At 42.4% G+C, this 26,085-nt stretch overlaps 2 protein-coding genes across 14 annotated transcripts in view; one reads left to right on the forward strand and one right to left on the reverse strand.

Moving 5' to 3' along the window:
• LOC114091684 (liprin-beta-1) overlaps window positions 1–26,085 on the reverse strand; it is a 222,584-nt gene that overhangs the window by 105,150 nt on the left and 91,349 nt on the right. The gene's annotated exons all lie outside the window — the stretch shown is intronic.
• On the forward strand, window positions 16,928–17,545 carry LOC139705086 (uncharacterized protein C12orf71 homolog). The gene has a single exon (XM_071609292.1). It carries the CDS (start codon window positions 16,928–16,930, stop codon window positions 17,543–17,545), a length of 618 nt encoding a protein of 205 aa, XP_071465393.1.

Consider the following 26,085-nt stretch of genomic DNA (forward strand, 5'->3'; position numbering starts at 1 on the left):
GTTTGTGGTCCTTTCTTTCCTTGTCTCTTCATACTGTTCGCGTTCCTTTCTACTTGGTGAAACTGTTGTGCTATTGAATTTTCCCCCTATATATTTATATTGGTCTTGCATAGTTGCAAAGTCTCCCTCACAGGCGCGGGCGGCGGCTCTGTCCCTCTGCGGGCCGCTAGGCTTGTTCTGTCGGTGGTCGCAGTTCTGCCTACTTTGCAGGCGCAGGCAGCGGCACTGCCCCTCTGCAGGCCTCTGGGGCTGTACTGCCAGTGGGTCGCAGGTCCGCCTACCTTGCAGGCGTGGGGGGGGGGGGGGCGCGGCTCTACCCTTCCTCAGGCCACTGGGCCTGTTCTGTCTCTTGGTTGCATTTCTGGCCTGTTCTGATGGTGGTCACAGTTCCGTCTACCTTGCAGGCGCGGGGGGGAGGGGGCGGCTCTGCCTCTCAGCAGGCCGCTGCTACTCTTCTGCCGGTGGGTCGCAGGCCCGCCTACCTTGCAGGAGTGATTGGAAGCTCTGTCCCGCCGCGGGCCACTGGGCCTTTTCTGTCGGTGGTCACAGTTCCGCCTACCTGGCAGGCGCGGGGGGTGGTGGGCGGCTCTGCCCCTCAGCAGGCCGCTGGGCCTGCTCTGTGCGTGGTCACAGTTCCCTCTACCTTGCCGGTGCAGGGGGAGGGGGCGGCTCTGCCTCTCAGCAGGCCGCTGCTCCTCTTCTGCCGGTGGGTCGCAGGCCCGCCTACCTTGCAGGAGTGATTGGGAGCTCTGTCCCGCCGTGGGCCACTGGGCCTTTTCTGTCGGTGGTCACAGTTCCACCTACCTGGCAGGCGCGGGGGGTGGGGGGCGGCTCTGCCCCTCAGCAGGCCGCTGGGCCTGCTCTGTGCGTAGTCACAGTTCCCTCTACCTTGCCGGTGCAGGGGGAGGGGGCGGCTCTGCCTCTCAGCAGGCCGCTGCTCCTCTTCTGCCCTATCCTTATTGTTTTATAATTTCTGATTTTCCATAACCAACGTGTACTATTTTTGTAATTTTTATAGTTAATTTTATAAAACATTACAAAAAGCCCAGTTCATAGTTTTCATCCATCAATCGCATTCATTAATGTGTTCTGAAGCAAGCAGGCCAACACAAATGCATTTCGGCCATAAACCGTTTTCCAAAAGATGTACATAACTAATTCCTAATTGAATAAAGACCACTATACACACACTCAAAATAACACCTATTCAAATGCTGTGGGAGCTGAGTCAGAGGTGGGGAACCTCTCACGGCTTAATTTTACTTAATCTCAGAGAAGTGTAGAGAAGGCTTTATTTGTACAAACAAGAGGTTGAACAGAAATGCAAAGAACTGAACTGGCAAATCATTTAAAGGTGGGAGGGGAAACAGGGACAGGATGTTCTGTCCAGCAGGCAGATAAATTAGTGGGAACTCTGTAATGTCACAGATAGGCAAAGACATCAAACTTCCATGTCACTTGACCCCACAGCCTAGGCTGCCTGTGCCTGTTATGCTTTTCTTCAATTCCCTTCAAATGCATGTGAAGTGAATTATTTGTAATAGACAGTCAGCTTTCCGGCTCTTATTCACATTCATTTTTTTACTTACTCTTCTGATAATATACAGCATCTTTCTGTTTTTCCAAACAAGAAAAACAATGTAGGCTACTTGATTTTCTCCGAACAGGTTGCTCTCCTGTCTGCTGCTAAACCCTTGGGATCCTTTATAGATGGTCAACCTGGAGCATTTCTACCACTCACTTCCACTTCCACCCTTTCTTTACAGTCCCATAAAGAAACAAAGCATTTTAAGTACTTTACTACTGGGGTTTTTTTTGTTGTTGTTGTTTTTAAAAAAGAAAGATTGTAAAATGCCAATTCTGATTTTTGGTAGAAAACTCTTTCCACCAAGGGGATTGTCCCTGCCCAGTTTAGAATGCAGCCAAAGGGAGAACAACTGTTGGCTTCCAACTATTTCTATCTATGGCTACTGAATATCCAGACTAGATGACCATTATTTCACCAGACCTAGATCCAAGAATTCCTTCTGGGCATTTCCTCTCTGACAGGGAGAAATGATGCTACTCTGGGAGCTTCTTAACTATGACCACCAAATTCAGGGGAAGGGGTCACTGATCAGTCACCAAGCTGGCAGATACAGGCAATATGTAGAACAAATACGTCCACCTTGGACTCATGGAGGCTACAGACAAGTGCAAAAAATAATCAGATAATCAGAAGTACGATTATTAAATGCACATGATACTCTCCATCAGTGGTGGAAAAAGTCTGTCTGAAACTTTACAGAAAAATAAAACAATTTCCCCAGAGAGGTCCTACCGTTGCAATACAGAGGATAAACTTGGTTTGGAATGAAAATAAACCATCTACACAACAAACCACATATATAATCTCTAATCATTCCAAAAACTCTGTGAGAAAGACTTTCTCTCTATTTCATATGAAGCAACAAGAAGTTAAAAATGGATTTGATGCAGGTAGATATGGTAGGATGCAGGACCTGGAGCTTGACAGGCACTCAACTGATAGAGTTGTGGGACTTTTTTTCAAAAGCTTGAAAAATACAGAAACTATTATAAGTAAAGTAGAACATTTCCTGTACTTGGTTTTGCATGAACCACTATCATACTCGGTCAGAAGTATGCTGACCTTGTAAGTAAAAAAATAAGAAAGGCTATATGCTTTATATGCTTTATATGCTTGAAAACAACTCAAACAATTGGCAGTTAATTTTCATTAAATTAAGGAGGCAACCAGCAATAGCCTGACCAAAGACCTTGGGGAATTCAACAAATGCTAAAATGAGGCTCATTCCTGCAAGTCTAGAAGAAAGGGTGGCTTTCAATACTGAGTAAAACAATCAATAGATAGGTATTTTTTTATATTTATTTTTTAGTTGCAGTTGTACACAATACCTTTATTTTATTTTTATGAGGTGATAAGGATTGAACCCAGGGCCTCGCATATGCTAGGTGAGCACTGTACTGCTGAGCCACAACCCCAGCCCACACAGGCAATTTTCTAAAAGACTTCAACAGGTGTTGATAGTTGTGATACAAAGGTGATAATTATTTATAACCTACTCCCTGGGGAAGTCAGCATTGAATGACTATTAAAAAGCCATATACAGAAAACCAAATCAACACAAGTATCTTTATCTCACATGAAACCCAGAGGTTTGTTCTTTATTTTAACATCTGGTCCAAATGAATTTTCATTGATAAAATGGTGCTATGAGTACTACACACATGGTCTCACTTCCATATAAACTAAAAATGAGACTCTATCCTGCCTAGCTGGGTAGAGTTTTCACCTTGGTCTCCTTACAGCATTAAGTTTCAGAGGGCTAAACAGTGTTATGGTTTGAATATGGGGTGTTTCCAAAAGTTTCTGTTAATGCAAGAATATTCAAAGATAAAAGGAGTACATGATGAGAGCTACCTGAGGAGTTTTCCACCTCTGGGTACTTCCTGAATGATTTGCTGCCTCCTCATGAGCACAGAACAGGGAACTCACCCCTCTATGGACTGAGACCTCTGAAACCTTGAGAAACAAACTTTCCCTCTTCTAAGTTGTTCCTGTCATGTATTTTGGTCACAGCAAAACAAAAACTGATTAAAAAAAAAAAAAAACAGGGGGATAAGTCCTTTGGTTTTCTGTCTCCTTTTCTCCTTCCACACTTCTGGCTATAATTTGGTTCTTCTGTTGCCAACGGTAGCCAACAATCTCAGAACACAAACTTCTAATAGTTGGGACTTTTTAGCCACTGAAACAAAGGATCTGAAGATCTTCTGACATCACCTGTTTATGCCTCAGCAGTGAGTAGTATTTCTTTCCTGTGGGCAAGCATCAAAGCTAGGTGTGACAGAGTCTGCAGAGTGTGTGTGGGGGGGGGGGGGGGCGCGCGTGCGCGCCCGCTCTTCCCCACTTTCTTCCTCGGGCATGATGGGAAATGCTGTAGTAAAGATATCATCAGATGATGGGAGTATAGGCATTTACTATAGGCATTTACTCTTTCTAGAAAATAATTTAGTATTGATAAGACATTAATTGTGATCTTCTGTCCAATGATCCACCTTATAGGATAAGAGAGAGAGAGAGAGATTTGTGTCATGAATAAGACAACTGTTAATGCTCTTAATAATCGAAGGGTCATTGAGCACCTAGCCTAATGGTCATTAATAGGTGATCTAATAGATAACTGTCACTAGTAAGAAAATAGTTGAGAATTATAGAATAGTCATATATGTATTTCTTACAGGCTGTGCCATAAAATTTAATAATCTCACTTTCTGTTGATGTGACACCCACATATATGTGAAAGTGTGTGTGTGTGTGTGTATATGTACAATACACATTCACACATGTGTATACATACAAAGAAAATGAAAATAATCACAAGGAAATCCACCAAACTTTTTACTGATGGTTATCATTACCTCTAGATGGTGGGGCAGTAATTTTCATCTTCCTACTTTCCTGAATTTTTCAAATGTTATTCAACTGTCTTTTTTGATATAAATTCTTTCAACTGTAATAAGACAAAGGATGAGAGATGCTAGATGGAGATTCTCAGTACAGAAGGTTATTATACAATAAAATAAGATTTTACAGAGAGAGAACTGCCCCGTCTGTCCGTGACTAGAAGGTATAAACATCATAGGATGTGCTTCTGCCTGAGTGGGATAGCTATGAATGGAAATATGAATGGGTATTATTGATACAGCACATCACCATCTTCCCAACATCATATATTAATGTTTTTTGGGGTTTTGTTTGAAGTTTCCTGAGTTCAGGAGACCTACCTTTGGATTTCATGGAAGACCCATCCTCAGGCAGCAACTACAATGACAAAGAGGAGTGCATTCCTGAATCCAAATCCAACCTGAGCCTCTCTGTAGGCTATTTCCCCTATGAGGACATCATTGCCTGTGAGGACATAACCATCTGTGAAGACTCAACTTCTGAAGGTTCTTCCACCCACTACCCCTCTCCTGTCCAAGGGACACAGAAGACTGAAAGGGTAAGGAACCCCATGGGGAGACAAGATGAAGTTCAGGACAACCCAAAGAAGTTTTGCAAGCAAACCATCGCCCTGGTCTTAGATGCCGATATGGGCTCTGACCACAAAGACTCACTAGCGGAGAAAACCTGAGGATGAAAAAGCCTGTCTGGGGACAAGATCACATTCTGGACAACCCAGAGAAGCTTTGCAAATTAACCATAACATTGATCATGGACATTCGTACAGGCTCTGACCATGAAGACCCACTAGCTGATGGGGATCTAAACAGAGACAACCAGAGGATGGATGAGTGCCCACAGGAGAATACAGAACTGACTCTCTGCAAATTGGAAGATGTAATGCAAATGCTTAAGGCAGTTGTAGAAAATCAGAAAGATGACAAACGTTTTGATACTGTTCTCTTTCAATCTCCTCAGGAGGAGGATCTCCACCTGTCCAACAGCATCCTTCCCCATATGTATCAGGTCAGTCATCAAGAGTATGAAGCTTGTCAGACCTTGTCCAAGTGGAAACCACAAGAAAATGAAGAATCAACCAGTTTCTAGAAATGCCATCTAGGCTTGCAGAAGATGAACTTCTTGAGGTAAATATGGAACTACTCGATTCCAGAGCAAGGGATAGGCCTAGTGAGGGTGACAGGCTGGACAGCAATGGAGTCAGTCATTCTACCTGCTGTGAAGCAGGGGAGGACCTTGTTACATAAGGAGATGAACAATGGGAGGACAATAGGAAGAATAGAGCTAGAAAGAAGTGGTAGGGAAAATGCCAAGAAGCATAAATAAGAGGTAATGAACAAAGACAAAGAATAATGATTATATGGAAAGGGGGAGAGGGGGAGAGAGAGAATGAGAACACACACATGTGTGTATGAGCACCGATACATATGTACTTAAGTATTAATAAGAACTGAAATTATACATTTAAATTGGGCTAATTTTGGTTTAAAAATTAATTTCCATATGAGAGTAAATATTGACTCCACGGGTGCTGACATTACATGTAACTATCTCATTTTTTTTCTCTTGGCAGATGATAAGCCAGGTGGCTCACACTACAGAGATGCCTACAGTCTCAGCAGAGAAATCAAAGGAGGGGGATATGCCTTCCCACACAGAAACCATATCCTATGTGAACTTTGGGTCCATCTTCTACTGGCTCAGGAAGTTGGTAATCTCTTCCCTACCAGGGAAAAAACACCCTGAGAAGATAACCAAGAGCCCCAGTCTGCTGGAACCAAAGAAAAGACATTTCCTTAGAACAAGAGAATACAACCTCATGAATCGCTTGAATCACTATAACCTATATACCCTGATTTTTAAATTTTTTGACATCCTCTGCTGAAGTCCCCATAGTTTTATGTTTTGCCAATAAACAAAACAAATGTCTTTGATGTGCATGTGTCCTCCTCTTCCAATATAATATCTGAGCCCAAACTGAAAGTGCATATGTTGTCTAGGAGATGGAAATTCATTCTCAGGACATTTTAGTATTATGTTTCTTAATATAACATAAAACATTTAGTATTATGTTTCTTAAAAAGAAGACTATTTTTTTAAACCACCACCCTACTTTCTTACTATATTTTCTCCCATTTTGTTAATTCAGGAATTTTACCCTCTTTTATAATTAATCCATATCCTCACTGCCAGGAGGCAGAAAAATACCTGTTAGACTCCTATATGGAAGGGGAAGCTCATTTCAATCAATAGTGTTCCAGACACCCATAAGAGATCTGATGTTCAAGGGGGACCAGACTAGTTCTAGAATGTTGTTCTAATATGTTCTGGCACGTTACTTGGTTCTAGCAAGTTGGCTGGCATAATTGGCCCACTTAGGAGGACAGTGAGGGCTGAGAATGTTGCTTAAACACCCTAAGCCTGCTTTCTTCATTGATAAGATGAGAAAGATGATACCACATACACTACAGGGTTTTCAGAGAATAAGTGAGATAAAGAAAGCACTCGATAAATACTGTGGCTCGTAATAGTGATGTTCCTGAGGATCTTCCCTCAAACACTTCATTCTAGGGATATCCAGGAAATGGAGTTGGAGTCAACTCTCATTGAGCTGTTTCTTGCACTAAAGCCATTTTACCAAAATATATAACAAAACGCATAAACATATGATCATATATGGTTGTACGTGAGAGTAGTCTATAGGAGGTATACAGAGGATGTTGAAGGAAGAATAATTCAGTACAGGAAGGGTAACTTTCAAGGTTTTCATACATGAGGCTCCCTAAGATAGCAATATGGTAGTTGGAGATAGAGGACTTTATGCTGCCAGATACACGGGAGTAGAGGTGAGATCATGGCTGGCTCATCATGCATGTGAGAGATGTGTGGCTGGTATGGTCAGGACCCTTTGACCAATACAGTGCCTGCCCAAGATCACACATGAGTCTCTTCACAGACAGATTTGTCTTTTCCCCACTTCTCTGAGAACTCCATCCTATTTCACTGGCTCACTCCAACACCCTCCTCCCCCTCTGCCTGCTCTTTCACTTCCCTAACACCTATAGCCCCCATCACCACACCTGTCCCTGAGAATCATCTCATCAATGTGCCTCATTCCCAAAGTGTGGCATGTCCACCACCTCTAATCAAATGCACAATGCCTGCCCTTCTCCCACATCTGCTTTTAATTTCTACTTACCCAATTCCCTCAGAGAAAATGCTTCTTATTAGGGTCATCACACAAAACCATGAGATTTTCTTCTCCCTTCCCAGATGGTATGGGCAACTCATCCTTCAACTGCCTGATCTAGGGTTACTATGAGCCCAACGCTGATCATCCGAAGTGAAGTTGACCATGCACTTCCTTCAGTTAGATCCTGAACCTCAGTTTCCATCTTGCCATCCTGATACCAGGACCTGTATTTTCGAGCTCTCCCTATAAATCTATTTTACCAAGAAACTTCGAGATCTTGAAGGCAAATACCAAGTCTTAGTTATTTATACTGCACAATCCAAATAGCGTCTAGACCAGAGTAATCTAGACACAGGACTTTCTGGCTCCATGTAATTCTTTCAGTGTTTTCAATATATCCCAAGTCTCTCAAATTTTTCAATGTAATTCTTTAGCAGTGAAACACAGCCACTTAAAGAGTTGCTTTTCTTTACATCAAAAGTGATTGATTGGGCTGGGGTTGTGGCTCACTGGTAGAGTATTTGCCTAGCACTCATGAGGCACTGGGTTTGATCCTTGGTACCACATAAAAATAAAATAAAATAAAGGTACCAACTACAACTAAAAAAAAAAGTGATTGATAGGCAGGGTTAAGGGTACTGTAGGGAAACGAAGAAAAAAAGAAAAGAAAATGGCCATTAGAAGAAGGTTAAGTAATAAGACGATCTATAGATTGAGGAGCCTATTGAGAGCAGGAAAATATAAAATCTAATTTGAAAAGTTTGTTACTTGATTATGGGATGAAAATAAACCATTGACTGAGCATCCCACATAAAAAACCACTAATCTCTTCAAAAAACTGTAAGAAGACATGATTATTTCTATTTCATAAATCAAACAACAATAGGTTAAAAATGGATTTACTCGTGCTAGAAGTGGCAGGATACAGGGCTTAGAACTTCAACAGGCACCTGGTGGGATTTTTTTTTTCCAATAGTTTTAAAAAATACAGAAAATAGCTTCTAAGAAGGAACTAGGATAGTTCAAAAGATTGCCTGGGATTTGGTGTTGGGGCACTACAAGATTTGGTTAGAGGTACACTGAGCCTAAAAACAGAACATAAGGACTGGGGTTGTGGCTCAGCAGAAGAGCTCTCGCCTAGCATGGGTGAGGTCCTGGGTTCAATCCTCAGCACCACATAAAAATAAATAAGTAAAATAAAGGTATTGTGTCCAACTACAACTAAAAAAATAACTATTCAAAAATTGTTTTAAAAAAATAGGAAATAAAAGAAGAAAGGCTATATGCCTTATATGTTGGGCAACTATTCAGAAAACGGGCATTGAATTTTCACTAATATTTATTACTTGAAGGCAAGTAATAAGTTTACATTTATTTATGTTAGAGGTAACTGGCTCCATCATGCAGGAGTCTGGCCACAGACCTTGGGGAATTCAATGAAAGCAATAATGAGGTTCTATCCGCAATGCCTAGAAGAAAGACTGGATTTAAAAATTCAACAATTGAATGAGACAATTTAAACACAGGCCATTTTTAAAGACTTCATTCAGTTAGTTGTGATACAAGAATGATGAGTATATTTAACCTACACCTAGGAGGAGTTAGAACTTGAAAGACTAATCAAAAGTTCATATAAACTAAAAACCAAATCAGCCACAATATTTCTCTCCCATGAACACCAGAGGGTTGTCATTTAGCATAGTATATACAACAAATGATTTTTCATTGATAAAGTGATGCTTACAAAGGACTGTGATTAATGTTACTCCATTTACAACACCCATGTAAGATGAAAATTACACTTTATCTTGTTTAGCTGTCTAAAGTTTTTAAAATTGTCCGTTAAACCCTAAGTTCACACGGGTGATATACAGCATGGTGACCACACTAACTAATATCCTATTCTGTAATCTTGCTAAGATAGTAGACCTTAGGTGTTCTTACCATGCACACACAAATATCAACTATGTAAGATGAGAGGTGTTAATTGATTATGTTAAATATTTCACAGTGTATACAAAAATAAATCATCACATCACATGCATTAAATATACAATTTCTATCAGTCAATTATACCTCAGTAAAATTCAAGAGGGGATGGTACCCTTGACTGGCTCTCAAAGAATCCAGTTTCTAGCTGCTTTGGAGGAAATTTTACCATTTGATCCCACAAAATTTTGCCAAATCCTGGTGCTAGAATTATCTTTGCGTTTGGTTCTAAGGAAAATTCCTTTCTTTCAGAGTGCTATGGAAATGTACCACAGGGCACAATGTGGGACTTTTTAGAGCAGCTCTGTCCAACAGGACTTTCTGAGATGATGGGAACTTTTCATCTGTCCTAATAAAGCAGCCACTAGTGCAATGCTCTCTGGCCATTTGAAAAGTGGCAATGTAACTCAAAAATCAGATCCTTCATTTAACTCAGTTTTACCTGTAGTAGCCATATGGTGGGTGGCTGACAATGGTGCACAGTACAGTTCTGAAGCTTTTTGAGCAAGGTGTTACGGTGTGTTTGTGCCTGCTAGCTATTCAATACCTGTACATGTGGCAGAATTTGGTCTGAGCCTTCTCTCAGGGTAATGCTAGGTGATAAGGTTGTGGGAGGGGATACATAGAGTTCTCATCTACTGGCTTTTCTGACAAACTGCTAAGGACACAGGATGCAAAAACAGGCCAGATGCAAAAACAGAGCAACAGCAGACAACTACAGGAAGCCTCTGGGTTGTAGAGGCACATCTGAGTTCTTCCAATTGTACAACTTAATATTAGAAAGAAAATACACAACTCAGAGAGTTGTCATGAAATTAAATGATCAAACACAGAAAACCATGAGCAGTGTGTGTGGCATTTGGTACAAGCTTGGTAATATTAAACTGTGCGTACACCAAAATGCTTTATTTCATCCCCACAACTCCCCTCCCCTAAATTAACCACCACTCAGGCTCCTATAAGCTCTTGCCTGTTTGGGAATGAACATATAAAAAGGACATAAGAAACTGTACAACTCCACTCCCCAACCCCCAGCCCACCAGAAGAACACTACAAATATTGCTACTAAAATTTTGGTTTGAAAGGTGGTGCTTATCACAATAATTCTTATAAAACCAAGCAAGTTATTAAGGTGACTTGCCTTTTAAAAAAAAGCATCATTGTTACTCAAAATGAAATTTAAATAGGTTGGAAATACAGTTCACTGAGAAAGTGCTTACTTAACATGTACAAGACACTAGGTTTGAACGCAAACAAGGCAAGGAAAAAAAAAACATTTACATTGTTTCTTTTCTTCTCCTTGAATGTTTTTATTGGTAAAATAAAAATAAAATGGACCACCTTATCCATTTTTAAGTGCACAACTCAGAAGTATTAAGAACATTCCTACATATGAGATAGGACGCCATAACAAATATATTAATATAAAATAGCCTTAAAACCTACATAAAGAAAAAATCAAATTGAGAGTACTGCTCATGGTGAGATGGGAAAATAAGGGATCAGCAGTGTGGGAAAGGGAAGGCCTAAGTTTACATGTAATATTTGATTTTATACAAAATTAACCTATCATGCTAGGGTTGTGGCTCAGCAATAAAGCGCTCACCTAGCACATGCGAGTCCCTGGGTTTGATCCTCAGCACCACATAAAAATAAATAAAATAAAGGTATTCCATCCAACTACAACTAAAAAATATATATTTGTTTTTTTTGTTAAAATAATGTATCAACTGGGACAAAATGTTAAGACCTGACAAACTGGTTGTAATACTTGAGCGTATATTATATCATTTTGTGTGATTTGTGGTATTCGTTTTTTACCTTTTTATCTTGACTTCAGTTCACACATTAGAGAACTTATAAGCACACTGACAGTTATACGTATATTCCACAGTCTGCTGCTTCAATGCTGACAATTTTTTTTTTTTTTAGTATATGGGCTGCCGAAGCGAGCACCTGACAATTTTTTTTGTCAGTTATAGATACACACAATACTTTTACTTATTTATTTATTTTTATGTGGTGCTGCAGATTGAGCCAGCACATCACACATGCTAGCAAGTGCTCCACCGATAAGCCAAACCCCCAGGACCAATCCTGACATCTTATATGACTAGCACAATGATGAGCAGACCATAAAGTTAAACTTGGTGCAATGCCATTAACTAACATAAAGAAGTACTGCAATTGCCCAAGTTCTTCCACTAATGTCTTCTTCCAACTCTAAAATACTCTTAGAAACACAAGTTGCACGTAATTATACTTACATCTAAGTCACCTGACAGGACCTCAGTCTTCCCTTACTTTTCGAGACCGGACAATAATAACTTATTTTATCAAATATCCCCACAGAGTTGATGTTTTCATATATATCATGATTAAGGGAAGATAATGTAAGTTAGCACGAATAAATTTGAAGCTTTGTTGTGCTTTCCCTGAATTATCGGAATGGTTAGAGATGATTTTTAAATATTCTTGGAATATTTCAAAATTCACAAATGGAAATCAGGTACAGTGGCCCCTGCTTATAATCCCAGCTACTGAAGACACTGAGGCAAGACAACAATAAATTGAAAGCCAGGCTGAGCAGCTCAGCAAGACCTATATCAAAATAAAATTTAAATAGGCTGGAAATACAGTTCACTGAGAAAGTGCTTACGTAACATGTACAAGACACTAGGTTTGATCGCAAAAAGGCAAGGAAAAAAAAAAAAGAACACAAGTGAGTAAAGGTGAACAACATAATCTGAATTGTCTCCAGAAACAGAATAAATAAGATATTTTAGATTAAAAAAGAGATAATTATTATAAAGTATTGACTCATAGGGTTATGAAGGATAAGATACTTTCAGAAGTGCTAGGAGACCAAATAGTAATGTCCCAATCTGAGTCTTAAGGTGTCAGAAGCAGGAGAGCTGAAGGGGAAAATCCCACTCCAATTCAAAAGGTAGAAGAAGACTGAAGTCACAGCTCAAAGACAGTGGAGCAAACAGTCTTTAGATCTATTCAGGAATCTAAGGAACTTGGATTAGGCCAACCCACACAGAAGAACAAAATAATTCAATGGATCAAGAAAATGAAGTATAAGTACTCAATGGTATCTTACTCGCCTTGAAGAAGAGTAAAATTATGGCATTTGCCAGTAAATGGATATAGTTGGAGAATATCATATTAAGCAAAATGAGCCAATCTCACAAAACTAAAAACCGAATCATTTCTATAATATGTGACTACTAATTCACAACAAGGCAGGGGGTGGGGGCCCACTGGAAAAAAATAGTGTTCCCTTAGATTAGGTAGAGGGAAGTGATGGGAGGGAAGGGGAGCGGATGTGAGGAAAGGAAAGATAGTAGAATGAGACAGACATTATTACTATATGTATATGTGACTGCATGACCAATATGATTCTGCAACATGTACACCCAGAAAAATGAGAAATTACATCCCATCTATGTATGATCTATCAATGCGCATGAATGCATTCTAATGTCATGTACAGCCAACTGAAACAAATTCAAAAATTAAAAAAAAAAAACACATACATACAGAAAATCAAATCAACAACAAACAATATGTTCACATACACTTCCCGCCCTCCCAACACCAGACAGGTGTCATTTAGCACACGATCTGCTACAAATGATTTTTCACCAAGAGAGTGGTTCTCACAAAGATGTGTGAGTATTGTAGGGACGATCCCACTACTGTGGGGACTGAAAATGAGATGCTATCCTGCTCTGCTCTCTGAAATTGTCAAACTGGTACCCTCAGACCACTAAGTTCTGGAGGGCTGGCATACAGCATGGTGGCCATGCTTACAAACCTCATACACTATCATTGGCTAAGAGAATAGACCGTAAGTGTTCTCACCATGCACAAAGGGTTGCACATCCAAAACGCAACTTTGCAAGGCGTTGCATGGGGTGATTACCTTGACTGTGTTGAATACTGCACCGGGATGTCAAGGGGCCAGGTGGCAAAGGGATGACAAAGGGGCCAGACTGCCTCACTGGGGAGCTGTGAGTCAGTCAAGATCCATTTCATTCCGTGATGCCATCAGCAAGGAAAGTGCGCGGGACAGTGGTCAAACAACCAGCAGCCCATGGTGTAGAACCAGAGAAGAGGGCGGACAGCCTTGAAGCTGTGTGCTGTATGCCAGCCCTCCAGAACTGCAGTCCAGTTCCTAACAGGAACTCATTGCTTTCTGAAACTTCGTGAGCATGGTACCGGTTCCTATTGGCATTCTGGGCTTCTGAGCTCCCACCGGTATTGCCCATTAAGCTTGGACGACAGCGTTCTGAAGCATTTCCACCTTGTCGCTCTAACCTTTTCAAAATTGCTCCTGCAAACCACTTCCACATTTGCCATATTCTGGCAGATAAATAAAAATAAAAAAATGCATAGGTAGCTTTCACCCACACCCTGAGAACTGTGTGAGGCTGAATTCAATAGTGATGGACTAATCTGACAAAGGAAATCTCAAGACAGCACAACATTCAGTCAGTGCCATGGACAGTGCAGGCAGTTTTTAGCCTGGCTTACTGTGAGAATCAGGAGCAGAAAGCAGAGCTACGGGGCATTGGAAAAAAACAACATTTGGCCAGAAAAATGTGTGTAACACTGGGGCCAAGGAGGTGTGTTTGTTGAGCTCTGGAAGAGATGCGAAGTACTATATATACAGGGACGACAGGAGGGTAACCTGCAGGGCATCTCAGGAATTTGCAAGACCATACCCACCAGAGGTCCAGAGTATAGGAAAGCAAATTTCTTAGAGATTATGTGGGTGACCTGCTTCAAAAGAGGGGACTGGGAAGTTGTTTTCAGCATGTTCAGCTGCCCAGGACCTGCAACGGTCATTATCCCAGGTGCCTGAGGTATTGCGCAAGCTGGCAACAGAACTCGGCCTTACTCAAGTGGCAATGCTTCTTCTGGAATGCAGATGCTGAGGTTAGGGGGCAATGGACAATTCTACCCAGATTTCCAATGAAGGGTCTGGGAGGCCAGAGTGAGTGTAGCAGAGCCAGAGGCCCTGCCGATTGCGTCTAAGCAGCCCGTGTGTGAAGCTGAAAGGTTGAGGCTCAAGCTGGAAAGGAGACACCAGGAATTAAGAGATGCCAATCACATGACTGGCTGCTGAGAAAACCTGGAGGCTACAGAGATGTAAGTCTAAATGGAGCCCATGTGCACGCAACCAGCCAGGTTAAAGGGGCAAGGCCGAGAAAGCCCTCTCGAAATAACGTCTTACAACCACGTATCCCAGATGATTTTCTCAGAAACAGGTGACCAGTGTGCAACACTGGGTTAATTTTGCCACAACCCTTCTTTCTGCCACAACCATATTCCTCCCTTTGCAAAGGGGAATATTTATTCTGTACCATTGCATACTGGATGTAGGAAATTTGGTTTTGATTTTACCCGTGCTCTCGGTCAAGATCTTGCCTGGAGTCTCAGAGGGGACTTTTTGGCAGTGCTGATCTGCTAAAATGATGGGCCTCTTGTAAACGAACTTTTTTTTTTTCTTTAACTGTGAAATGGACAGTAGCTATTAGGGACCAGGGGCAGAATATTATGATCTGGAGATGAGGTGTCCCCTAGAAGCTCAAGCTATTGCAATGATATTCAGAGGAAAAGGAGTAGATTATGACAGCTACAACCTAATCAGTCCGACTGAGTGGTTACTGTAGGCAAGTGGGACATGGCTGGAGGTGGTGGGTTACTGAAGGGGTGTCCTGAGAGTGCTATTCTTCCTGGGGTCCCTTCCTCTCTGTCAGCTTCCTAACACATCATCAGTAGAGTACCTCTCCTATCCTGGGCCCTGTCCCCATGATGTGCCGCCTCAATGTGAACCCAGAGCAAAGAAGGTGGCCTTTCATATGCTGACACCTCTGATAACCTGAGCCCCAAATAAACTGTATCGCCTCTAAGTTGTTCTGAATATGTATTTTGGTCGCAGTAATGCAAAAAATAACTGAAAATAAAGGCATAGGTCCTTTTGGGTTTGTATACCTTTAACTCCTTCCATGCTTATAACAACAGGTTCCTCTGTTGCCACGGTAGCCATGTTAGCCAACAGTCTTAGAACACAGGCTTCTAACAGTTGATGTTTAAAGCCACTTCGAAGAAGGGTCTGAAGGACTTCAGACAGCTCGTTTATGCCACTGGGTTTGGCAGCATCTCTTGGTGTGGGCAGCACGCAGAGCTCAGCAAGACTCATCTTCAATGTGAGTGTGTGTGTGTGTGTGTGTGTGCTGTGTGTATGCGGGTGTGTGCGCGCGCGCGTAGGGGATGGGGGGGATAGACATTGTGCCTGTGCTTCTCCCCACTTCCATGCCTGGCACATAAAGGAAAATGCTGAATTAAGGTGCCATTGGATGATGAGAGAATGGGCATTGAAACCGCCATACTTTCTAGAAAGAAATTTAGTAGCAACTATCGTAAGACTTGTGAGCTTTGGTCCACTGATCCAACAAATAGGAATATGAAGACAGAGACACTCAGAGTTTGATAGATAAAAGGTACTGACTGACATTAATAAGACAATGTTAAGGACCCGTGAACATGTAACCTAATGGTCATTAATAAGTGATCGCTGAAGTAGCGTTAATAAGAACAGGGTTAAGAACTACACAACAATCATACATGGGTTTCTTGCTGGCTGTGCTATCATTTAATAATCTCTCTACTGATGTGACTCCAAATGTATATGGGTGTGTGTATGTATGTAAAATGTACACTCATACAAGTATGTGTGTGTGAAGAAAAAGGAAAGATTATAAGGAAATCCACCAAATTCTTCTAGGAACAGTACTCATTCTCATTTCCTCTGGATCAAGGCATCAGATTTTTATTTTCAACCTCACACTTTCCTGTATTTTTCAAATTTTATTCAACTATCTTGAATAACAGGTAGATCTTTCAACTTAAACAAGACAAAGTGTGAGAGGGAACAGGAGGAGACGCTCAGTACAGAGGGTTATTAGACACTGCAGATAGCAAGGCCTGCTCCTTCTGCCCTAGACTGGGGGGTGCAAACACAGGATGAGCTTCTGACAGAGCGCAAGAACTGCGAACGGAAAGAGGAGTGGGAATTATTGCTAAAGTGCATGATCTCTTCCCAATATCTTACGTCAAGGGTTTTTTTCTTTTGAAGCTTCCAGATTGAGGCAGAACTGGGATTTGCGCACCACGAAAGACACACCGTACAGCAGCAACTGCGCTGACCAGGAAGACTTCTTTTTGGATTTTCCAAATCCAAATCAAATATGAGCCTCTCTGGAGGCCATACCCCCTATGAGGACACCATCGACTGGACGGACAGTAACTCCTCTGAAGACTCGACTACAGACGTTTCTTCCTGCTACTACTTCTTTCCGGTCCAACAGTCATGGGTGACTGAAAGAAGCAGGTTGCCCATGGGAAGGCAAGAACAAATTTATGACAACTCAGAGCAGCTTTGTGAGCTGCCCATCGTACAGGTCGTGGAGGATCATCTGGGCTCCCGCTATGAAGACTCACCAGCTATTGCAGATCCACATGGAGACTACCAAAGGATGGTCAAGTACCCACAGGAGAGGGGAAACCAGAATTTCTGGAAACAGGAAGGTCTAATGAGATACCTTGATGCATTTCTAGAGGATCTAAAAGGCGACGAAGATGATGACCAGGACAAACACGATGACCATGACAAACACGGTGCCCATGCCGATGCCGATGACGACAACAACGATGATGACAATAATGATGATGACGACGACGACGACGATGATCAAACGTTTTCTGATTCTGCTCTGGATGAGGATCTAGAGGCATCCACAAGTGCCTCTCCCCAGTTGGATCAGCTCACTTGTCAAGAACGTGATGCTTGTCAGGCCTGGCCCTGATGGAAACTACCAGATACCGAAGACATCATCCCGCTTCCAGACATCTCACCCAGGCGAGAAGATGAACTTATTGAGGTGAGCATGGAGCTCCTCGATTTCAGAGCAAGGGATAGGCCCAGTGGGGGTGCCAGGTTGGACAGCACGGACTCACTTATTCTACCTGCTGTGAAGCAGAGGTAGAACCCAGTCCACCAAGAGATGAGCAATGACAGATGGACGGCAGCAAGGGAAAGAGCTGGGGAAGGAGGTATAAGGAAAATGACAAGGAGCACTGAGAGAACACAAGGGAGGGGGAGGAACAAAGAGGAGGACTAATGATAATATTTACAAAACAAAAGTGTGTGTGTATATGTGTGTCTGTCTGACTGTCTAATGATTAATGAGTACTTAAAAGGTTACAGTTACAGTTGGGCTAAATGGGTAAGGAAAAAGAAATGGATTTCCCTAAAGGAACACATACTGACTTCATTGCTGCTGACATTACACGTTTCTAACTCATCCTCCTTCTCTTGCCAGATGATAAGCCAGGAGAGAGACACTGAAGACACCCGCTCAGTCTCATCAGGGCAGTCAACGGAGGGGTCCCACTCAGGGACCACATCTTGTCTGAATGTCCGATCCATTGTCCAATGGTTCAGAAAGAGGATGTTCTCCTCCCTGCGGCAGAGAAGGCGCCCTGACATGGCCTACAAGGACCCTGGTGTGCTTGAATCAAAGAAGCACTGCTTCCTTAGAGACAAGAGAATTCAACCTCAGTAAACCCCCCACCCCCGTTAGGAAACCCTATATACTCAGAATTTCAAATGTTTGGACAATCCCTATTCAAATAGTCCCCATAGTTTTAAGGTTTTTTCCCCCCTCAATAAAAAAATGTTGTAGTTATTCACATTTTTTTCCCCGATAAAAAATGTTGCTGTTATTCACGCTTTTTTCCCCCAATAAAAATGTTGTTGTTATTCACATCTTTCTCCTCTTCCATCATAAAATGTGGGCCCAGGTTCAAATCACATATGTCGTCTAGAGAGTGGTGTGCATAATCAGAACCGCTCAGGTGGCGGTATGATTCCTAAACAAAAGGCATTCTGTGTCTCTCCCCCAGCATCCCGTCTTACTGTATTTGCCCACGTCTCATCTGTGTTATTATTTCATGCATTTTATCTTCTCTTATCATCAACTCATCTCCCCACTGCCAAAGGCAGCAGGACACCTGTCAGACTCCCACATGGCAGGATGGATTTGGTGGAACTACTGGGTCTAGATCAAGTGGCAGCGGACAGGGAGGCACAGGGGAAGCTCGTTCCAATTGATAGTGTTTTGGACACTCAGAAAGCAGTTCTGATGATCCTGGGGAACCAGACTTATTCTATTATGTCATTTTAACACGTTCTGGCATGTTGGTTGGCTCTTGCAAGGTGGCTGGCCTAAATGGCCCACAGAGGAGGAAGGTGACGGCTGGGAATGCTGATTAACCACTCGAAAGCTTGGCTATCTTCATTCACGAGATGAGAGAGATGGTACCACAGACTTCATACAGTTGTTGGGAGAGTGAATGAGACAAAGCAAGCACCCCATACACACTCTTTCTTGCTGGTGGCAGAGGTCATGTTCCTAAGGATCTCTCCACTAGTCTTGATTCTCTCTCCGAGAGAGATCTGGAGTGAACTCTCACTGAGCTATTTTTATTTTTCTCACTGCAGTCATTTTACCAAAGGTTTGTTCCCAATCACCCCCCACCCCCAGCAGACCTTGATTTAGCCAAGTCCTCTCTCAACCCACTGCAAGGTTCTCTCTGAAATTCCTTTGCAAGCGTCATGAATATTGTCCCCACAGGTCAACTTCTTGGAGGAAGCCTGGACTCCATCTGCTTGCTGACTCTCCCTGTGTTACCAATGCACATCCTCTGCCTCGCTCACCTCAGGTTCCCTCAAAGGTCGCCCTCTTCCAGCTTGGACTACCAGCCTGTGAGACACCTTCACTGTTCACTGGAAAAGCCCATGAGCGTTTAGTCTCAAAGGCCTTTCTTTCCTTGACTTCAACTTCCTTAGCTCCTCCCTCCCTCCCTCCCTTCCTCCCTTACTGGCACTTACACTGAGCACAAGGGAATGCCAGATAACTCGCCAGCTTAACATACCCCATAAATAGATGGATGGATGGATAGATAGATAGATAGATAGATAGATTAAAATGTCCGTATCTTTGGGTTAATATTGCTTTTTTGAAAAATGAGTTGAAACCATGTAAGCACGGGACTATAAACGGTGGTGGGTCAGAGTAGTCCGTAGTAGAAAAGAATAATGCAGCATGGGAACACTGATTTTCAAAGTCTGGAAGAGATCAAAGGACAGGGCCCTTCCACAAATACTGTCCATGCTCAAGGTCACAGACAAGTCTCTTTCCAGCCACACTTCTCACTTCTCCACCTCTCTGAGAACGCCAACCCATTTCACTGGCTCACTCAAACACCCTCCTCGCCTTCTGCTGGCTCCCTGACTTCACCAACATCTGGAGTCCAAAACACTCTGCAATGAAGACACCATTATCTCTATTTCATAGATGAAGCAAGGCTGGGTTAAAAACGTACTTACTGCTGCTAGAAGTGGCATGATACAGGGCCAGGAACTTGACAGGCACTCATCGGGTGGGTACACAGTGGTGGCCACTTCTTTTCAACTGTTTTGAAACAATGCAGAAAATATTCTACAAGGGACATGGAAGAGTTCAAAAGGTTGCCTGGATTTGGTGTTGCAAGAGTCGCCATGAGACTCAGTAAGGAGTATGCTGACCCTGAACTTCGGAAATGAAAGAAGAAAGGCTATCTACTGTGTATGTCTGGCAAAAGTTGAAATGATTGGCATTTAATTCTCACCTAGGTAATAATAAAGGAACTGGCTCCACCCCGCAACAGCCTGGCCATAGAACCTGAGGAATTCAACCAAAGCTAAAAAGAAGTTCATGCCAGCAATGCCTAGGAGAAAAGGTTGGTTTACAGAATGAATGGCTGAGGGCTGGGGCCCTAGCTCAGTGGCAGAGCGCCTGCCTCACATGGGTGAGGCACTGGGTTCAATCCTCAGCGCCACATAAAAATAAAAGATATTGTGTTCATTTACAACTTATATAATATATATATATATATATACACACACACACACAAACACACACACACACACAAACACACACACACACACACAAAACAAACAAACAAACCAAAAAACCCAAATGGTTGAAAGACCTTCTGTACACAGACAGTATTTTAAAAGACATCAACATGACCACTGGTGATTCAAGATCGACAATTATTTTTAACCCATACCGTGTGGTAGTTAGCACATGAATGACCAATCAAAACCGCACACATACTCTAGCTATTGTGAACTGAGCTGCTATAAACATTGATGTGACTGCATCACTATACTATGCACATTTTAAGTCTTTGGGTATAAACCAAGGAGTGAAATAGCTGAGTCAAATAATGGTTCCGTTCCCAATTTTCTGAGGAATCAACCTAGGTGTCCTCAATAAATCAATGGATCAAGAAAATGTGGTATATGTACTCAATGGTATCTTACTCGCCTTGAAAGAAGAGTAAAATTATGGCATTTGCCAATAAATGGTTATAGTTGAAGAATATCATATTAAGCAAAATGAGCCAATCCCACAAAACTAAAAACCGAATCTTTTCTATAATATGTGGCTATTCATTCACAACAAGGCAGGGGGTGGGGGCCCACTGGAAAAAAATAGTGTTCCCTTAGATTAGGTAGAGGGAGGTGATGGGAGGGAAGGGGAGCGGATGTGAGGAAAGGAAAGATAGTAGAATGAGACAGACATTATTACAGTATGTATATGTGACTGCATGACCAATATGATTCTGCAACATGTACACCCAGAAAAATGAGAAATTACATCCCATCTATGTATGATCTATCAATGCGCATGAATGCATTCTAATGTCATGTACAGCCAACTGAAGCAAATTCAAAAATTAAAAAAAAAAAAAAACACATACGTACAGAAAATCAAATCAACAAACAATATGTTCACATACACTTCCCGCCCTCCCACACCAGACAGGTGTCATTTAGCACACGATCTGCTACAAATGATTTTTCACCAAGAGAGTGGTTCTCACAAAGAGATGTGGGTATTGTAGGGACAATCCCACTACTGTGGGGACTGAAAATGAGATGCTATCCTGCTCTGCTCTCTGAAATTGTCAAACTGGTACCCTTAGACCACTAAGTTCTGGAGGGCTGGCATACCGCATGGTGGCCATGCTTACAAACCTCATACACTATCATCTGGCTAAGAGAATAGACCGTAAGTGTTCGCACCATGCATAAAGGGTTGCATATCCAAAACACAACTTTGCAAGGCGTTGCATGGGGTAATTACCTTGACTGTGTTGAATACTGCACTGAGGTGTCAAGGGTCCAGGTGGCAAAGGGATGACAAAGGGGCCAGACTGCCTCACTGCGGAGCTGTGAGTCAGTCAAGATCCATTTCATTTCGTGATGCCATCAGCAAACAACCAGCATCCCATGGTGTAGATCCAGAGAAGAGGGCGGACAGCCTTGGTGTACCCCAGTAAAAGAAAAACTCTGCTTCTACAAGGACTAGAACACCTCGCGGTACTGAAGCTGCTGTCAAGACACATAGCATGTGGGCACAAGGGAACAAGGACATCTAACACAGAGAATAGGTGGACAGAAATGGTATAAACACACATGACTTCGACTTCAGGAATATGGCCGAAGCCCTACTTGGAAATATCTGAAGGAGCAGGAGCCCTCCACTGTGTACCCCTCCAAGCATTTCACACCCACTGTCGCTTGCTTCCCTCTGACATGGAGGGATGATATGCTTCTCTGACTACAACACACCTTCCCATGCTGGCCCTTATAGTCACCTCCACAGGCCAAGCTCGGCATCCCATTTGGAACTTCTTCCCTCTCTATTGATTCCTAAACTCTCCTTCATTTGGGGGAGGAGGTAGGGACACTCATTCTCTACAGCTTCCTCCTCCCCTCTTTCTCACCCTGACATTCCTCAACAGCCCATTTACTATTGCCATTTGCTTTCCTCCATTGGTCCTTCAAGCCCCTGCAGCCTGGCTCCTGCCCTAAAAATCCTTTCTTTCTACTTCCACTAGGTCAACCATGGATGTGCAGACAGTCAAACCAATGGAAGTTGTCTTTTAAAGCATGTCCAACCCTCCAATATATCTTGAGTACCTCAGGAAGGTACATGATAACTGAATACCACAATCCTTACAGACTGAGAGAACAAAATCCAGGCCGCTTGGCAGTGGGGGAAGGCCTTCATTTCCTCACTGATACCCACCCATATACCACACTGCACATCATTTCCCCATACAGGAGGTCGTTTCTCATCTTCTCACCCTTGCTTGACCTGTGGCCTCTCACCACATCCCTACCTCTGTTTCACCTCAGTAACTTACATAATGGCAGAAATTCTTGGGTCAGAAAACCATCTGCCCTTGGATGCCTTTCTGGTACTCCTATCACATTCCCAACAAGGCTATATGATATAACCTCATTTTTGCCTGAAATTACTTTTACATTTTTTGTTAAATATACCACCCTGTTTTATAATAGGCTTTTGCTATCCATTTCACCAAACAGGCTCTCAATTCGCTAGACAGAGGAGCCATCTTAGAAAAAGCACATTTCCGGAAGGAAGTGATACACCCACACATTCCTCCTGTCTCTCAGAGAGGGACCCTCTTCAGCCCTTCACAGTATGTGTACAAAATAGTTGGAAGGAAAAGTGTTATTGTTTGCATATGAGATGACTTCTAAAAGCTCCTGTTAATGCAAGGGAATTAAGTAGTTAATAGATTAGAGAATGAGAGTACAACCTTATCAATCCACTCTACTTTGAACGGAGTGACTGAGTGGTAACTCTTGGCAATTGGTACAAGGGTGGGTGATATGGTTTTCTTGTGGCTTGCCTGGCAAGGGTTGCATTTTCTGTAGTCCCTTCCTACTCTCTGATTCCTGACACCACCTTCAGCTGAGTAACTCTCTGCCACTGGCCCTTCCCACATGATATGCTGCCTTGCTTTGAGCCCAGAGTTATGAGTCTACCATCTATGCACTGAGACCTGTGAACCCTTAAACCACAAATAAAAGTTCCCTCCTCTAAGTTGTTCTTCTTGGGTATTTTGGTCACAGAAATGCAACAGGTGACTGAAATAGAAATGGATACCGAGAAGTGAGGTTATTGCTGTGACTATCCTGACCATGTGGTTCAAAATCCTTTGGAAATGGATTGCAGAAGCAATTCTAACAAGGCTAGAGATGCAATCCTTAGAAGGTTGTGAATGGAGCCTAATAGGTGAGACTAGTTCAGTATACCAGAAAGCAAATAAGAATGAGGACGTGCTCATGAGATTTCAGAGGGAAATGAGAACTTGACTCACAATTGTACTAGGGGTCATTCCTGTTATATTCAGGCAAAGAGCTTGGCTATATTTTACCCATGTCCTAAGAATTGTGTGATGCTAAATTTAAAAGTAATGAACTAATTAATCTGGCAGAGGAAATTTCAAGGCACTACAACATTTGGTTGGTGGCATGGATATTGCAGGAAGCTTTTAACCAGGATTACTGTGAGAATCAGTAATAGAAGCACAACTAAAGGAGTTTAAAAACTGGCATTTGGCCACAAAAGTGCAAGTACAGCTGGGATGAAAGAGGTGTGTTTGTTTAAGAGATAACATCCCTTAAAGGGATGCTAACTACTGTGCACACAGAAGATAAGAGAGATACCTGGATGGCATTTCAGGAACTAAATCCCCTACAGACTGTAGGGTATAAAAGTTGAAACACTTTTCAGAATACATCATGGGGGACCTGCTTACACGGGGGGGTCTAGGAAGTCATTTCACCATGTTAGAGCCAAACATGCACTCAGGCCACTGTAGTTGTGATCCCAGGGGCCCTAGGCATTGCATGAGCTGGAGGCAGACCTTGGCATCATCCACATGGTGCTGGTTCTACTGATGCAGGAGTCTCAAGATATGGTAATGGATGCTTCTACCAAGATTTCGGAAGGCATGGGAGAACAGGAAAAGAGGGGCAGGTCCTATCCCTCAGGCTGTCCCTGAGAGTTCAACTTATACAGTTGTAAAGGTGAAGCCAAATTTTGAATGGACATTCTAGGAACTAAAAGATTACATGAACCAAGAGATGCCACTAACATGGACTGTGTACAAGAAAACCTGAGGGTTACAGCTAAAAAGACCTATGTGTGCTGCAACCAGCAAGGCTGAAGGGGCAGAGCTGTGGAAGTCATTTGGAAACAATGCCTCCCAGCCATGTGTCCTAGATGCTATATGCTGAGCTAGAGAATCTTTTTTGCCCAATAAGTTTTCAGTCTTGTTTTGGCCCTAAACCTTCTTTTGGGGTTTCTCATCCTTCCTTTTCGAATGTTTATTATGGGCCACTGTAATGATATATAAAACTTGGGTTTTTTACTTTTACAGGGGCTTACAGCCAAAACTTTGCCTTGAGTCTCAGAAAAGCCTTTGGACTTGAATTGGACTTTAGGGCCATGCCAGAGCTGTTGAGACTATAGGATCTAAAAGCACTTTGCATTGTGAGACTGGAAATGAGCTACAGGAGGCTAGGATCAGAATGTTATGGTTTGGGTACTAGATTTCCTTCAGAAACTCCTATTAATGTAAGAATATTCAGAGGTGAAAGAAGTCGATTATGAGAGCTGTAACCTAATCAGTCCATGCTGATTTGAATAGACTAACTGAATGGGAACTGTAGTCAGGTGGGACAAGACTGGAGGAAACAGGTGAATGGGGGCACGGCCTGGAAAGTTGCTTTTCCCACAGTCCCTTTCTGTCTCTCTCTCTGCCACCACTTGAGCAGCTTTCCTACCATGGGCTCTTCCCCCACTATAATGTGCTGCTTCGCTGTGAGTACACAGCAATGTAGTTGGCCAGTGAACTGAGACCTCTGAAAACATGAGGCCCAAAAAGCTTTTTCTCTTCTATGTTGTTCTTGTTATTGTTGTGTATTTTGGTCATAGCAACACAAAAACTGACTAAAAGTGGATGGGTACTTAGCTTTTTTATTCCTTTTTTCTCCTTCCACACTTAACGGCTCTAATTTGGTTCCTCTGTTGCCACGGTAGCCAACAGTCTCAGAACACAAACTTCTGACAGTTGGACATTTTAGCCACCACAACGAGGGATCTGAAGGACTTCTCATATATTGTTTATGATGAAGGAGTTGGCAGCATCTTTTTTGTGTGGGTGGCTATCAAAGGTGGTAGTATCAGAGTCTGCAACATGTATGTATTCTCTTCCACACTTATTTGCTGGGGCATCATGAAAAATGCTGGACTAAAGATACCATGAGATGATGGGAGGATGGGTATTGAAATAGTTATACTCTTTCTGGAAAGTAATTTAGAATCAACTACCATAAGAATTTAATGTATTTGTGATCTTTGGTCCAATGATCCAACTATTAGGACTATAAAGAAAGAGATATTTATGAATG

The sequence above is a fragment of the Marmota flaviventris genome, chromosome 3, assembly GCF_047511675.1.
Source record: "Marmota flaviventris isolate mMarFla1 chromosome 3, mMarFla1.hap1, whole genome shotgun sequence".
Classification (NCBI taxonomy): Eukaryota; Metazoa; Chordata; class Mammalia; order Rodentia; family Sciuridae; genus Marmota; species Marmota flaviventris.